The sequence below is a fragment of the Astatotilapia calliptera genome, chromosome 11 (assembly GCF_900246225.1).
Source record: "Astatotilapia calliptera chromosome 11, fAstCal1.2, whole genome shotgun sequence".
Classification (NCBI taxonomy): Eukaryota; Metazoa; Chordata; class Actinopteri; order Cichliformes; family Cichlidae; genus Astatotilapia; species Astatotilapia calliptera.
The window spans coordinates 34326120-34342087 of NC_039312.1; the positions used below are offsets into that span (position 1 = coordinate 34326120).

Below are 15968 nucleotides of genomic sequence, written 5' to 3' on the forward strand. Positions count from 1 at the left end.
TACTTGATATCTTCAGTGGCACAGGAGACGAGTGGACATCATATTTCTTGCAATGATGCAATAAATGACTTTGCCTCTAGAAAAACTAGAAAACAGGGCAAAGAAGAGGGAGGAGAAAAGTAGAGTTATGTTTGATTCCTAAACCGTGTTTGATATCTTGTTTTGGGAAGCTCAGGTAGATATTATTGGCTCATCATTCAAACCCTTTTTACTGCAGACAGGCACAGTGCAATACTCATTACACAGAATTTAAAACTCTGACATTTTACTTGATGCCAGAAGGAGAGGTCCTGAGGGTCCGTTTTTAACATTTTAAAAAAGCAAGACTTTAAAAAATATGTACAAGTTTAGATATAGATACAGTCACCTCATATAATCAAATTTCAAAATCAAGCTGCAAACAAAAGGCTAATGACCACACATTAAATGAATCAGTAATTAAGTGCCAGTGACATCATGTTAAATGATCCTGATTTCATTTTAGGTACTTTAGGTGAAGTCTGATGCTCAAAGCTTTGCAGATTAATTACAAAGTAAGTTGATTGAGGAGGATCGTGACTTTATTTGTTTAGCCAGTTTCAAAGGTCAATTTATTAAATTCTTTTAATTCTTCGAGTTTAATTCTGGTTTATTTTAAGGACAATAAATGTTTTGGCTATATATGTTTACTTTATAGAAGATAATGAAATCTTGAAAATAAATTTATGACAGTTTGAGTCATGGATAAAACATGGCTGATGACATCGTCAGTTCATCTTTAATGATACAATTTACATTTTTAATATAAAAATTTAAATATCCAAAAGTGTTTCATGTAAAATGGATCAATTAAAGGAGAGTCACTGAGGAGCAAAGGCACCACATAGCAGAACAATTTTCCACAAAGAAAAGACATCTCACCTTTTTAATGTAAACATGTTATGTTCAGGTAGATCGTGTACATTTGGTCTAAAAATGTGGTTTTTTTTCCCAACACATTTACTTCTTTGAAAGGTCTTCAACGAGAAATTTCTCATTTGCCAAAAGGCTTTCATAGAAGACGTCTTTGCAGGCTGCACTGGCTTTCAGGGGACCACTGTAGAGCTCCCTCATCCTGTCCTGAGAGGTAGGCAGAGCTCTAATTTTGTCATATTGTTCTTGGTCGATAACTTCCTTGTCTTGGAGCTCATCCAAAATGGGTGCGATGTTGCTCACTCTCTGGATCAGCTGGACTCTGTGTTTATCCACAAAATGCTTTCCTGGAGAAAAAAGGAAAGAAATGACAATAAAAGTTTACGGTTGTTTATCATGTGAACATTTTATTAGCTTTATTCTCAGCTTTCATAACAAAATGCTTTAAAAAAATCACACTTATTTCATAATTAAAATTAATTAAATGTTAAAAATAGAACATAAATGATGTCTGTAGGAGCCATATGAGTTGTTCCTTTTTGACTAAGTGGGTTGGTTTAAATGGACTCACTGTATTGGTGCACAGGCGTGTGGGGCGTGTTTCATGGGTGTGGTAGATGATAAATGTGGTTGCACTAACCTGTTTACAGCACCTGATGTTGATGAGCAGAAAGGTAAGGTGAGCATGAGGCAAAACTTTCTGTTGACCGCAGCTTGAATGATTTTGATGTATTTTAACTGGAACTTGATGGTTTATGTGTATTTATGCACTAATTGATGCCATAGGCCAAGTTGTAGTTTGGTATAGTAGTTAGTGCAGTTCTTTGTGAGTAGCAGTTATTTGTTTGTGCAGTCTGTGCATTTGTTTAATAGTTAATCCCACGTGCTGATTTGTATATTGGACAGCTGCATGTGGAATAAAAGAAGCAAATGGTACAGAAGTGTATTTTATGCTTTTATTGTTGCGCGTCATCTGTATCCTCATGTTTAGCCTGCCACGGCCATAGTTGGAAGAGCCACAACAAATTGTCAACAGAAAAGTTTATAGGTTTTATTGGATTGTTTATATATAGATGATTTTATTGGTGAGAGTCTTATGGTTTGCTGTTGCCTTTGTCCACGCAGCTTTTAGATTAAGCCTTTGGCTACACAATACAGATTTCTTTCAGGAGTCTTATTCCCCTGTTAGGTTTCAGCAGTACAGCTGCACAAGGCGTTGTACTGATTTGCTTTCTAGTTATTGTGCATCAGGCGGCTGAAGCCATTGGCTTGGGAGTACCGCCGCAGTTTGTGTTTAAGACAGTTTGTCTTCCTCACAGCTGACGGTATGGAGGTACATAAATACCCACCGCTAGTATGTACAGAAGACTAGGTTGAGTTAGTTAGGTTTAATAGGCAGATAGAGGGGGATATTGCTCCTGTTAATTGTGTGTGTCCAAGGTTGATTGAAGGGAATGTCATCAAGTTGATGTGTTGGGATGAGGCTGTGTGGCATAGGTGCAGTTCAGCGTTTGGATTTGTAATGTTTTTGAAGAAAAATGGAGACACACCAATTAATACAATGTGGTGATGTGGATGGAAAGAAAAGACAGCCGAAATCGACTGCTAAGGCTTTGGAGAATCAGATTGAAAGGCTGCAAACAGAACGTCATACTAAGATTAATAAAATTAAAAAGGTCGTAAAAATTATTAAAGAGTTAAAGCAATCTGAGGATAATGTTTCCACTGTTCAGGCTCAGTTAGAGAATTTGTCTGTGTTGCTTAATGAGGCAACTCGTCTGCATGAAACCTTGCTTCCTTTGCTTCCTCAAGAAGAGCAAGAGAAACAAACTGCTTGGTTTATAAGTGTGAAAGCACATAATACTGAGTTTGTGGAAGAGATAAAGAAATGGCTTCGTGATGCAAAGGGAAACCCTCAGAGCAAAAATCAGGTGTCTGAGCTTGATTTGCCACATTTAAATCCACCTGGTGTTGAGTCTTCTGATGTATTACCTGCTGGAAATGGTTCTGGTGCTTCTAGGCACACCGGGAATGTTGGTAAAGGTGCTGCGATAGATGATGTTAATCCAAGTGATAGCGTCTCTAATGTTGCAAGCAGAAGTTGTAGGAAAAGTAAATCATCACTCAGTGGCTCAATGGTTTCATCTGCCTTGTCAGCACGCATAATGGCAGAAGCTGACATGGCTGCCCTTGTTCGACAGAGGTTGTTGAAAGAAAAGCATGCTTTGGAAGAACAAGAAACACAGCTTAAGAAAAGAAAGGAGCTGCTTGACTTAGAAACTGAAATAGCAGCTTCAGCAGCAGAGGTGAATGTTTTAAAAGTTTCTGAAATGTCCGAGTCTCAAGTGCGGTTAATGGTAAATCTGATGGAATGAATTCGTATTTAGAACGAGAGCAGGGGCGTTTGGGCGTTTTAAATCCTAACGCTCCTACGTTCAAAACCTGTTACCAGAGCCCAGGCCCACCAGAGGTGTACGAAGACCCCAAACCTCCCTCCACCCGCTCATGTGTAGTGTTGCTGTGTCCTGTTCTAAAGTGCTTTTAAAACATGGCAGGGCATGGCTTCCTGCCAGAGAGCAGCGAGTGTCAGCACGGCCCCTCTTGAGAACCCTCAATGTTTACATGCATTTAAAATTCAGAGGTGGCGCCAGAGGTGAGGCTGGACGCTGTATAGTGTGTCCACCCCCACAGCCCTATATGTATGTGTGAGTGTGAGTAATGTGGATGTCTAAGTTGTGGAATAACATTTTATGGCCCGCAAGATCATTTTATATAGATTTATTATTATTGTTATGCATGCCCCGGCGATATGGGGTCCTCAGGGACTAGTAAAGCGCTATACAAATACAGGCCATTTACCAATTCAGCAGACGTTTGTCACCAGAGCAAAGCCACAAACTGAAGCTGTTGTGAAAGCAAGTTCTATTGTAGCAGAGGAGCCAAATCAGCCCGGCCATTTACCGAGGGAGAGTTTCTGAAGAGCTGCATGATGAAGCTGTGCGACGTCTTGTGTCCAGACAAAACGCAGATCTTGGCAAATGTGAGCCTGAGCAGAAATACGATTGCTGATCGGGTTGGTGAGATGGCCACTGATTTAAGAACACAGTTGTGTGAAAGAAGCAAAACCTTCATTGCATACTCTCTTGCTGTGGATGAAAGTACAGACATGATGGACATTGCACAGCTGACCATCTTCATCCGTGGAGTGTAAATATTGAACATTAAATCAATGCACGGGACAACGACAGGAAAAGACATTTTTGAAAAGGTATTTCAAAGTGTAACCGACATGAAACTGCCCTGGGACAACAGATGGAGCGCTGGTGTTGTGCAGGATGTAGGATCTAGTAAAGATGCAGGAGAACTGTACGGTGAGTTAACAGCATATCACTGCATCACTCACCAGGAAAGGCTGTGTGGTAAAGTCCTAAAAATGGAGCATGTAATGATCACCGTAACACAGACCGTAAATTTGATCTGAGCTAAAGGTTTAAATCAGCGTCGATTTCAGTCTTTTATGTGGGAAATAGATTCAGAGTTTGCTGACATTCCTCATCATACAGAGGTCCGCTGGTGGGCCCGAGCCACCCAAAGAGCTATCCAGTCTAATTGATTACATTATGATTGTCATTCTGCATCTTACTGAATAAAAGCTGAGCTCTGCACAGAGAGGATGAGGGAATATGTTGAGAACAAGTTTTGGTATTTTTAACTATTTACTTACTTGTTGGCTCTGAGCTGCTGTCTGACAGCTGCTGAGTCAGATCCGTCATCTTCATCTCCATGGTTTTCTTTACTGACTGTTGGCCATAAGCCTGTAACATTAAAAACACTGTGTCCTGCGGGTCTGCCACCTTCAGCAACCTCCATGGGACGGCTGAGTTATATTTCCTCTTGAGGCCTTTCTTTAAGTCCATGAGCTCGCTGTCACTCAGATTCCCCAGTGTCTCTGAAAGCAGCTGAATGAGAGACTCCATCGTTTCTACCTGGCAAAAACAGAGGTCACATGACAGACATGTGCAATTCAAATGGTTGTTCCACCTCTGATTAACAGAAAATTGTTCAGTTTGTTAAAGGAAGATTCATTTTCAACATGATACTTTTCAAAGCCCGAAAATACAACTTTTCACCTCTGACCCATTTTCAGGCATGAAAGTTGTCTTTTATACTGCCATGACTGAATTTCTGCAATCCTTCTTATCCACTGCAAACCTATTGCAACTATTATATCATGATGAGATGCTGTGGGTGAGGACACGTTCAAGTGCAGCAGTAGAGACACCACAATGTTTGGAGCAGGGGCGATTTTAGCCCATTTTCGGGGGTGCTGAATGAATCAAAGCACCCCCAAAGATTTCTTACTTTTTTTGACAATATTTGCTGTTTGTGTGACACACTGCTAAAAATATAAAAAGCATACAGTACTTGGTTGAGACGTAACATTTTAACAACAAAAGTATAGATAACCCCTCCCCCCTCCCAAAATGGTTTGTTCCAGCTCCCCCCTCCTCTGGCTCTGGCGCTCTTGCTGCCAGAGCGATGGTGGCTGAGACGCAGGGGAGTGGAGGTGTAAGTGCCTGGCTTAAAACAGGACATATTAGCTGCATTTAACCTTCAGTTGCTCTTTATATAGTTAGGTAGGAGTCAGGCCATGTTTCTTTTTAGCTGAAAAACATTACACCAGGCAAGGGCGTAGATTTGGTTTTGGCATTGGTGGGGACGGATGATTCAACCACCGAACCCTGCCCTGTTTCTTTTTTTCCCCTTTTTGTCTTTGCTTCTTGATAAAAGTAGAAGTATACTTGCCTACATATGCTATTCTACATGCTTTTAAACTATTTAAAATCACAACTCATAGTTTTATATGTGAATGATATAATGTTAAATTACTATTAAACAAATGACTGACTAAGTATTTCAGGCTTTAGTTCAGCCATATTCCATATAAATCAGGTATCATACAAAAATAAAAACAGCTTCAAATACAGTCATGACAATAAAAGAATATGACTTTAAGGACTTAAAACATTACTTCAGTTATAGCACACCAACATCTCTGATACATTAGCACTAAGGGAACACTGAATGACCTGCTGGTTTTTGTCCATAAAACTACTCATCTAAGATTACCACAAAGTAAAAGATCTCTCAGCAAGATTATGCAACATTTTAGGCACTATTGCCCCGATCAAGTCAGTGAGCTGAGATTTTCTATTCTAAACATGAACTACTGTTACAGCAACATGGACTACTGGTGTCCCACACAACTCAATGTCCACTGTGTGAAGCAGCCAAACACATGCCTGCTCCTCTCGTTAACTGAGATAAACTGCTGGCATATTGGTTTTACATCTATACTGTCCAGTCTCTCCTGGTGGACACACAGCAGCATTGTTTAATCTCATTTGAGTCATTGTTAACCGTAGCCAACTTTTTAGTCTTCTGAGAGCACTGAAGCTTCTTTCAGCCTCAGTACCTGCGTTCTATCCTCAGATTAAAATTATTATTAAGTGCCTGATGTGCCTCATGTTTGGCCCTGGCTCTTCCCCTCTGACTGCACTAGGACATATTGCCACCTGATAAAATAACACACTGATTCGTGCCATATAAAACGTGAGACGTGTCAATTCAGATTCTTTGTCAAATACACTAATGAATCAATTTACATCAGCAGCCTAACAATTGTCATGATAATAAATACTATTTAATCTACAGCACCAAATCATCAGTCAGTCACCTGTGAGCTCACCTCTCCACCTCTGTCTGAGCTACAACATGGCAGAGCTGCCTCTGTCACCTGATCAATAACAGTGAGACATTCCACATACATGCAGTCACACATGTGCTTCAAATACAGTCATGAACCAACAAGTCATCATCAAATTTCACCTGTGATCTTGTATCACCATTGCTCTCTGAGCTTTGTGTTGGTTCTGCTGTCACCTGACAAATAGGACATACATGACAATAAGAATAAAATGTGGAGCTGCTTCAGTGTTTCTGTGACTTTGTGCAGATCTTGACTGATCAGTAATGTTTGTAGGCTGAGTGCATTTTTAAAACAATGTGTGCAAACTGCACTACAAGGTGGATATTTGCAAAAGCATGACTTCCTCATGACATTTTGTCTCAAAAATTAACCCTATGAATACGTCAGTGCCATTAGGATGTAATTATTGTGTCACCAACATTTTAACGTTAGACATATAATTCTAACAGCCTCTGTAAACTAATACTGTTCGAGGCTGCCGTTTTCTCTGACAGTTTCAATCAAAATTAGAAATGCTGCTCTGAGACTGAGAGAACTAATAGTGCTGCCTGTTGTGCAGTTAGTTTCCAAAACACGTTATTCATGGTTACATACAATTTTAGACTGATGTGGGCCAAAGCCTAGCACAGCCTGTAACGTTATTATGACGGACACATTTTATGAGTTAATTTGGCTTTAAGTGACTTGCAGGTTTCTTTGAAAAATACTTTCTTATATCCAGGTTCTTCCTTTTTGCTGCCATCCTCCTCTCCTGCAGGCTTGCAGCTGCTAAAACTAAACAGAGCTCCCTGAAAGGCTCAGCCAATCACATTGGCCATATTTGTCACATGAGGTAGGACTCCAGTAGAGAACGTAATTTAACCCTTTCTGCACCGCTGGGTGAATGAGACGCTGACAGATCTTTTTTTTTTCTTTTCTTTCTATCGGGTTTGATTTTCTTTACTCGAATAGATCAAATTATTGGTGGGGACATGTCCCTTCCGTCCATGCCAAATCTACGCCCTTGCTCCTTAGACTATCTGGGATAATAAATTTCATATTGCATGCATATATGTCTACCAATTAAATCTGGCCTGAGGTCTGCCATGTTTTAAATTCAGTTATTTCTCTCAGAAATTTGAGATCAAAATTACGACTGTGTTACCTTTATACTGTCACTAGTTAGTGCAAATAGCTCAATGGGACATAGAAACCTTTAAATTAAATTCCATCACCTGATATATATTCTCAAATAATATCAAAGCTTTGAAAGCTGTTTACGGTCAGAATTTTTTGAAAACTGTAATTGTAAATAAATTCAAACAATTGAGCTTCTCTCTCTGTGTTAAATATAATTCCCCAAAGCAATGATAACTTCATTGTATCCACAGAACGGAGTTCCAAGCTCGAGTGAATAAATAACTACTTGATATCTTCAGTGGCACAGGAGACGAGTGGACATCATATTTCTTGCAATGATGCAATAAATGACTTTGCCTCTAGAAAAACTAGAAAACAGGTTCAAAGAAGAGGGAGGAGAAAAGTAGAGTTATGTTTGATTTCTAAACCGTGTTTGATATCTTGTTTTGGGAAGCTCAGGTAGATATTATTGGCTCATCATTCAAACCCTTTTTACTGCAGACAGGCACAGTGCAATACTCATTACACTAGAATTTAAAATCTGACATTTTACTTGATGCCAGAGGAGAGTCCTGAGGGTCGTTTTACATTTAAAAAATGCAAATTTAAAAATATGTACAGTTTGAATATAGATACAGTCACCTATATAACAAATTCAAATCAGCTGCAACAAAAGGCTAATACACACATTAATGAATCAGTAATTAAGGCCAGTGACATCATGTAAATGATCCTGATTTCATTTTAGGTACTTTAGGTGAAGTCTGATGCTCAAAGCTTTGCAGATTAATTACAAAGTAAGTTGATTGAGGAGGATCGTGACTTTAAAGTGTTTAAATATTTGTTTAGCCAGTTTCAAAGGTCAATTTATTAAATTCTTTTAATTCTTCGAGTTTAATTCTGGTTTATTTTTAAGGACAATAAATGTTTGCTATATATGTTTTACTTTATAGAAGATAATGAAATCTGAAAATAAATTTATGACAGTTTGAGTCATGGATAAAAACATGGCTGATGACATCGTCAGTTCATCTTTAAGTGATACAATTTACATTTTTAATATAAAAAAATTTAAATATCCAAAGTGTTTCATGTAAAATGGATCAATTAAAGGAGAGTCACTGAGGAGCAAAGGCACCACATAGCAGAACAATTTTCCACAAAGAAAAGACATCTCCACCTTTTTAATGTAAACATGTTATGTTCAGGTAGATCGTGTACATTTTCCCAACACATTTACTTCTTTGAAAGGTCTTCAACGAGAAATTTCTCATTTGCCAAAAGGCTTTCATAGAAGATGTCTTTGCAGGCTGCACTGGCTTTCAGGGGACCACTGTAGAGCTCCCTCATCCTGTCCTGAGAGGTAGGCAGAGCTCTAATTTTGTCATATTGTTCTTGGTCGATAACTTCCTTGTATTGGAGCTCATCCAAAATGGGTGCGATGTTGCTCACTCTCTGGATCAGCTGGACTCTGTGTTTATCCACAAAATGCTTTCCTGGAGAAAAAAGGAAAGAAATACAATAAAAGTTTACAGTTGTTTATCATGTGAAAATTTTATTCACTTTATTCTCAGCTTTCATAACAAAATGCTTTAAAAAAATCACACTTATTTCATAATTAAAATTAATTAAATGTTAAAAATAGAACATAAATGATGTCTGTAGGAGCCATATGAGTTGTTCCTTTTTGGCTAAGTGGGTTGGTTTAAATGGACTCACTGTATTGGTGCACAGGCGTGTGGGGCGTGTTTCATGGGTGTGGTAGATGATAAATGTGGTTGCACTCACCTGTTTACAGCACCTGATGTTGATGAGCAGAAAGGTAAGGTGAGCATGAGGCAAAACTTTCTGTTGACCGCAGCTTGAATGATTTTGATGTATTTTAACTGGAACTTGATGGTTTATGTATATTTATGCACTAATTGATGCCATAGGCCAAGTTGTAGTTTGGTATAGTAGTTAGTGCAGTTCTTTGTGAGTAGCAGTTATTTGTTTGTGCAGTCTGTGCATTTGTTTAATAGTTAATCCCACGTGCTGATTTGTATATTGGACAGCTGCATGTGGAATAAAAGAAGCAAATGGTACAGAAGTGTATTTTATGCTTTTATTGTTGCGCGTCATCTGTATCCTCATGTTTAGCCTGCCACGGCCATAGTTGGAAGAGCCACAACAAATTGTCAACAGAAAAGTTTATAGGTTTTATTGGATTGTTTATATATAGATGAGTTTTGTTGGTGAGAGTCTTATGGTTTGCTGTTGCCTTTGTCCACGCAGCTTTTAGATTAAGCCTTTGGCTACACAATACAGATTTCTTTCAGGAGTCTTATTCCCCTGTTAGGTTTCAGCAGTACAGCTGCACAAGGCGTTGTACTGATTTGCTTTCTAGTTATTGTGCATCAGGCGGCTGAAGCCATTGGCTTGGGAGTACCGCCGCAGTTTGTGTTTAAGACAGTTTGTCTTCCTCACAGCTGACGGTATGGAGGTATATAAATACCCACCGCTAGTATGTACAGAAGACTAGGTTGAGTTAGGTTTAATAGGCAGATAGAGGGGGATATTGCTCCTGTTAATTGTGGATTGCCTGTTATTGTGTGTCCAAGGTTGATTGAAGGGAATGTCATCAAGTTGATGTGTTGGGATGAGGCTGTGTGGCATAGGTGCAGTTCAGCGTTTGGATTTTGTAATGTTTTGAAGAAAAATGGAGACACACCAATTAATACAATGTGGTGATGTGGATGGAAAGAAAAGACAGCCGAAATCGACTGCTAAGGCTTTGGAGAATCAGATTGAAAGGCTGCAAACAGAACGTCATACTAAGATTAATAAAATTAAAAAGGTCGTAAAAATTATTAAAGAGTTAAAGCAATCTGAGGATAATGTTTCCACTGTTCAGGCTCAGTTAGAGAATTTGTCTGTGTTGCTTAATGAGGCAACTCGTCTGCATGAAACCTTGCTTCCTTTGCTTCCTCAAGAAGAGCAAGAGAAACAAACTGCTTGGTTTATAAGTGTGAAAGCACATAATACTGAGTTTGTGGAAGAGATAAAGAAATGGCTTCGTGATGCAAAGGGAAACCCTCAGAGTAAAAATCAGGTGTCTGAGCTTGATTTGCCACATTTAAATCCACCTGGTGTGGAGTCTTCTGATGTATTACCTGCTGGAAATGGTTCTGGTGCTTCTAGGCACACCGGGAATGTTGGTAAAGGTGCTGCGATAGATGATGTTAATCCAAGTGATAGCGTCTCTAATGTTGCAAGCAGAAGTTGTAGGAAAAGTAAATCATCACTCAGTGGCTCAATGGTTTCATCTGCCTTGTCAGCACGCATAATGGCAGAAGCTGACATGGCTGCCCTTCTTGTTCGACAGAGGTTGTTGAAAGAAAAGCATGCTTTGGAAGAACAAGAAACACAGCTTAAGAAAAGAAAGGAGCTGCTTGACTTAGAAACTGAAATAGCAGCTTCAGCAGCAGAGGTGAATGTTTTAAAAGTTTCTGAAATGTCCCGAGTCTCAAGTGCGGTTAATGGTAAATCTGATGGAATGAATTCGTATTTAGAACGAGAGCAGGGGCGTTTGGGCGTTTTAAATCCTAACGCTCCTACGTTCAAACCTGTTACCAGAGCCCCAGGCCCACCAGAGGTGTACGAAGACCCCGAACCTCCCTCCACCCGCTCATGTGTAGTGTTGCTGTGTCCTGTTCTAAAGTGCTTTTAAAACATGGCAGGGCATGGCTTCCTGCCAGAGAGCAGCGAGTGTCAGCACGGCCCCTCTTGAGAACCCTCAATGTTTACATGCATTTAAAATTCAGAGGTGGCGCCAGAGGTGAGGCTGGACGCTGTATAGTGTGTCCACCCCCACAGCCCTATATGTATGTGTGAGTGTGAGTAATGTGGATGTCTAAGTTGTGGAATAACATTTTATGGCCCGCAAGATCATTTTATATAGATTTATTATTATTGTTATGCATGCCCCGGCGATATGGGGTCCTCAGGGACTAGTAAAGCGCTATACAAATACAGGCCATTTACCAATTCAGCAGACGAAGCTGAAGCTGTTGTGAAAGCAAGTTCTATTGTAGCAGAGGAGCCAAATCAGCCCGGCCATTTACCGAGGGAGAGTTTCTGAAGAGCTGCATGATGAAGCTGTGCGACGTCTTGTGTCCAGACAAAACGCAGATCTTGGCAAATGTGAGCCTGAGCAGAAATACGATTGCTGATCGGGTTGGTGAGATGGCCACTGATTTAAGAACACAGTTGTGTGAAAGAAGCAAAACCTTCATTGCATACTCTCTTGCTGTGGATGAAAGTACAGACATGATGGACATTGCACAGCTGACCATCTTCATCCGTGGAGTGTAAATATTGAACATTAAATCAATGCACGGGACAACGACAGGAAAAGACATGTTTGAAAAGGTATTTCAAAGTGTAACCGACATGAAACTGCCTGGGACAACAGATGGAGCGCTGGTGTTGTGCAGGATGTAGGATCTAGTAAAGATGCAGGAGAACTGTACGGTGAGTTAACAGCATATCACTGCATCACACACCAGGAAAGGCTGTGTGGTAAAGTCCTAAAAATGGAGCATGTAATGATCACCGTAACACAGACCGTAAATTTGATCTGAGCTAAAGGTTTAAATCAGCGTCAATTTCAGTCTTTTATGTGGGAAATAGATTCAGAGTTTGCCAACATTCCTCATCATACAGAGGTCCGCTGGTGGGCCCGAGCCACCCAAAGAGCTATCCAGTCTAATTGATTACATTATGATTGTCATTCTGCATCTTACTGAATAAAAGCTGAGCTCTGCACAGAGAGGATGAGGGAATATGTTGAGAACAAGTTTTGGTATTTTTAACTATTTACTTACTTGTTGGCTCTGAGCTGCTGTCTGACAGCTGCTGAGTCAGATCTGTCATCTTCATCTCCTTTAAAACCTCCATGGTTTTCTTTACTGACTGTTGGCCATAAGCCTGTAACATTAAAAACACTGTGTCCTGCGGGTCTGCCACCTTCAGCAACCTCCATGGGACGGCTGAGTTATATTTCCTCTTGAGGCCTTTCTTTAAGTCCATGAGCTCGCTGTCACTCAGATTCCCCAGTGTCTCTGAAAGCAGCTGAATGAGAGACTCCATCGTTTCTACCTGGCAAAAACAGAGGTCACATGACAGACATGTGCAATTCAAATGGTTGTTCCACCTCTGATTAACAGAAAATTGTTCAGTTTGTTAAAGGAAGATTCATTTTCAACATGATACTTTTCAAAGCCCGAAAATACAACTTTTCACCTCTGACCCATTTTCAGGCATGAAAGTTGTCTTTTATACTGCCATGACTGAACTTTTGCAATCCTTCTTATCCACTGCAAACCTATTGCAACTATTATATCATGATGAGATGCTGTGGGTGAGGACACGTTCAAGTGCAGCAGTAGAGACACCACAATGTTTGGAGCAGGGGCGATTTTAGCCCATTTTCGGGGGTGCTGAATGAATCAAAGCACCCCCAAAGATTTCTTACTTTTTTTGACAATATTTGCTGTTTGTGTGACACACTGCTAAAAATATAAAAAGCATACAGTACTTGGTTGAGACATAACATTTTAACAACAAAAGTATAGATAACCCCTCCCAAAATGGTTTGTTCCAGCTCCCCCCTCCTCTGGCTCTGGCGCTCTTGCTGCCAGAGCAATGGTGGCTGAGACGCAGGGGAGTGGAGGTGTAAGTGCCTGGCTTAAAACAGGACATATTAGCTGCATTTAACCTTCAGTTGCTCTTTATATAGTTAGGTAGGAGTCAGGCCATGTTTCTTTTTAGCTGAAAAACATTACACCAGGCAAGGGCGTAGATTTGGTTTTGGCATTGGTGGGGACGGATGATTCAACCACCGAACCCTGCCCTGTTTCTTTTTTCCCCCTTTTTGTCTTTGCTTCTTGATAAAAGGAGAAGTATACTTGCCTACATATGCTATTCTACATGCTTTTAAACTATTTAAAATCACAACTCATAGTTTTATATGTGAATGATATAATGTTAAATTACTATTAAACAAATGACTGACTAAGTATTTCAGGCTTTAGTTCAGCCATATTCCATATAAATCAGGTATCATACAAAAATAAAAACAGCTTCAAATACTGTCATAAAAATAAAAGAATATGACTTTAAGGACTTAACAACATTACTTCAGTTATAGTACACCAACATCTCTGACACATTAGCACTAAGGGAACACTGAATGACCTGCTGGTTTTTGTCCATAAAACTACTCGTCTAAGATTACCACAAAGTAAAAGATCTCTCAGCAAGATTATGCAACATTTTAGGCACTATTGCCCCGATCAAGTCAGTGAGCTGAGATTTTCTATTCTAAACATGAACTACTGTTACAGCAACATGGACTACTGGTGTCCCACACAACTCAATGTCCACTGTGTGAAGCAGCCAAACACATGCCTGCTCCTCTCGTTAACTGAGATAAACTGCTGGCATATTGGTTTTACATCTATACTGTCCAGTCTCTCCTGGTGGACACACAGCAGCATTGTTTAATCTCATTTGAGTCATTGTTGACCGTAGCCAACTTTTTAGTCCTCTGAGAGCACTGAAGCTTCTTTCAGCCTCAGTACCTGCGTTCTATCCTCAGATTAAAATTATTATTAAGTGCCTGATGTGCCTCATGTTTGGCCCTGGCTCTTCCCCTCTGACTGCACTAGGACATATTGCCACCTGATAAAATAACACATTGATTTGTGCCATATAAAACGTGAGACGTGTCAATTCAGATTCTTTGTCAAATACACTAATGAATCAATTTACATCAGCAGCCTGACAACTGTCATGATAATAAATACTATTTAATCTACAGCACCAAATCATCAGTCAGTCACCTGTGAGCTCACCTCTCCACCTCTGTCTGAGCTACAACATGGCAGAGCTGCCTCTGTCACCTGATCAATAACAGTGAGACATTCCACATACATGCAGTCACACATGTGCTTCAAATACAGTCATGAACCAACAAGTCATCATCAAATTTCACCTGTGATCTTGTATCACCATTGCTCTCTGAGCTTTGTGTTGGTTCTGCTGTCACCTGACAAATAGGACATACATGACAATAAGAATAAAATGTGGAGCTGCTTCAGTGTTTCTGTGACTTTGTGCAGATCTTGACTGATCAGTAATGTTTGTAGGCTGAGTGCATTTTTAAAACAATGTGTGCAAACTGCACTACAAGGTGGATATTTGCAAAAGCATGACTTCCTCATGACATTTTGTCTCAAAAATTAACCCTATGAATACGTCAGTGCCATTAGGATGTAATTATTATGTCACCAACATTTTAATGTTAGACATATAATTCTAACAGCCTCTGTAAACTAATACTGTTCGAGGCTGCCGTTTTCTCTGACAGTTTCAATCAAAATTAGAAATGCTGCTCTGAGACTGAGAGAACTAATAGTGCTGCCTGTTGTGCAGTTAGTTTCCAAAACACGTTATTCATGGTTACATACAATTTTAGACTGATGTGGGCCAAAGCCTAGCACAGCCTGTAACGTTATTGTGACGGACACATTTTATGAGTTAATTTGGCTTTAAGTGACTTGCAGGTTTCTTTGAAAAATACTTTCTTATATCCAGGTTCTTCCTTTTTGCTGCCATCCTCCTCTCCTCCTGGCAGCGCAGGCTTGCAGCTGCTAAAACTAAACAGAGCTCCCTGAAAGGCTCAGCCAATCACATTGGCCATATTTGTCACATGAGGTAGGACTCCAGTAGAGAACGTAATTTAACCCTTTCTGCACCGCTGGGTGAATGAGACGCTGACAGATCTTTTTTTTTTTCTTTTCTTTCTATCGGGTTTGATTTTCTTTACTCGAATAGATCAAATTATTGGTGGGGACATGTCCCTTCCGTCCATGCCAAATCTACGCCCTTGCTCCTTAGACTATCTGGGATAATAAATTTCATATTGCATGCATATATGTCTACCAATTAAATCTGGCCTGAGGTCTGCCATGTTTTAAATTCAGTTATTTCTCTCAGAAATTTGAGATCAAAATTACGACTGTGTTACCTTTATACTGTCACTAGTTAGTGCAAATAGCTCAATGGGACATAGAAACCTTTAAATTAAATTCCATCACCTGATATATATTCTCAAATAATATCAACGCTTTGAAAGCTGTTTACG

General features: G+C 39.8%; 3 protein-coding genes across 4 annotated transcripts; 1 reads left to right on the forward strand and 2 right to left on the reverse strand.

The window, feature by feature from the left end:
- Positions 1–943: 943 nt before the first annotated feature.
- Positions 944–5196, reverse strand: LOC113032722 (apoptosis-associated speck-like protein containing a CARD). Of its 2 annotated transcripts, none has more exons than XM_026185782.1 (3): positions 5029–5196; positions 4616–4877; positions 944–1238 (listed from the first exon to the last, which is right to left on the reverse strand). In XM_026185782.1, exons 2-3 carry the CDS (start codon positions 4866–4868, stop codon positions 979–981), a joined length of 513 nt encoding a protein of 170 aa, XP_026041567.1. In that variant the 5' UTR covers positions 4869–4877; positions 5029–5196; the 3' UTR covers positions 944–978. The 2 variants fall into 2 exon arrangements, with proteins under 2 accessions (XP_026041567.1, XP_026041566.1); XM_026185781.1 differs by having other exon boundaries at positions 5022–5196.
- Positions 2004–12511, forward strand: LOC113032721 (uncharacterized). Its single transcript, XM_026185780.1, has 2 exons — positions 2004–2331; positions 10381–12511. Exon 2 carries the CDS (start codon positions 10479–10481, stop codon positions 11487–11489), a length of 1011 nt encoding a protein of 336 aa, XP_026041565.1. The 5' UTR covers positions 2004–2331; positions 10381–10478; the 3' UTR covers positions 11490–12511.
- Positions 8754–12910, reverse strand: LOC113032849 (apoptosis-associated speck-like protein containing a CARD). Its single transcript, XM_026186000.1, has 2 exons — positions 12646–12910; positions 8754–9276 (listed from the first exon to the last, which is right to left on the reverse strand). Exons 1-2 carry the CDS (start codon positions 12908–12910, stop codon positions 9017–9019), a joined length of 525 nt encoding a protein of 174 aa, XP_026041785.1. The 3' UTR covers positions 8754–9016.
- Between the last annotated feature and the right edge of the window lie 3058 nt (positions 12911–15968).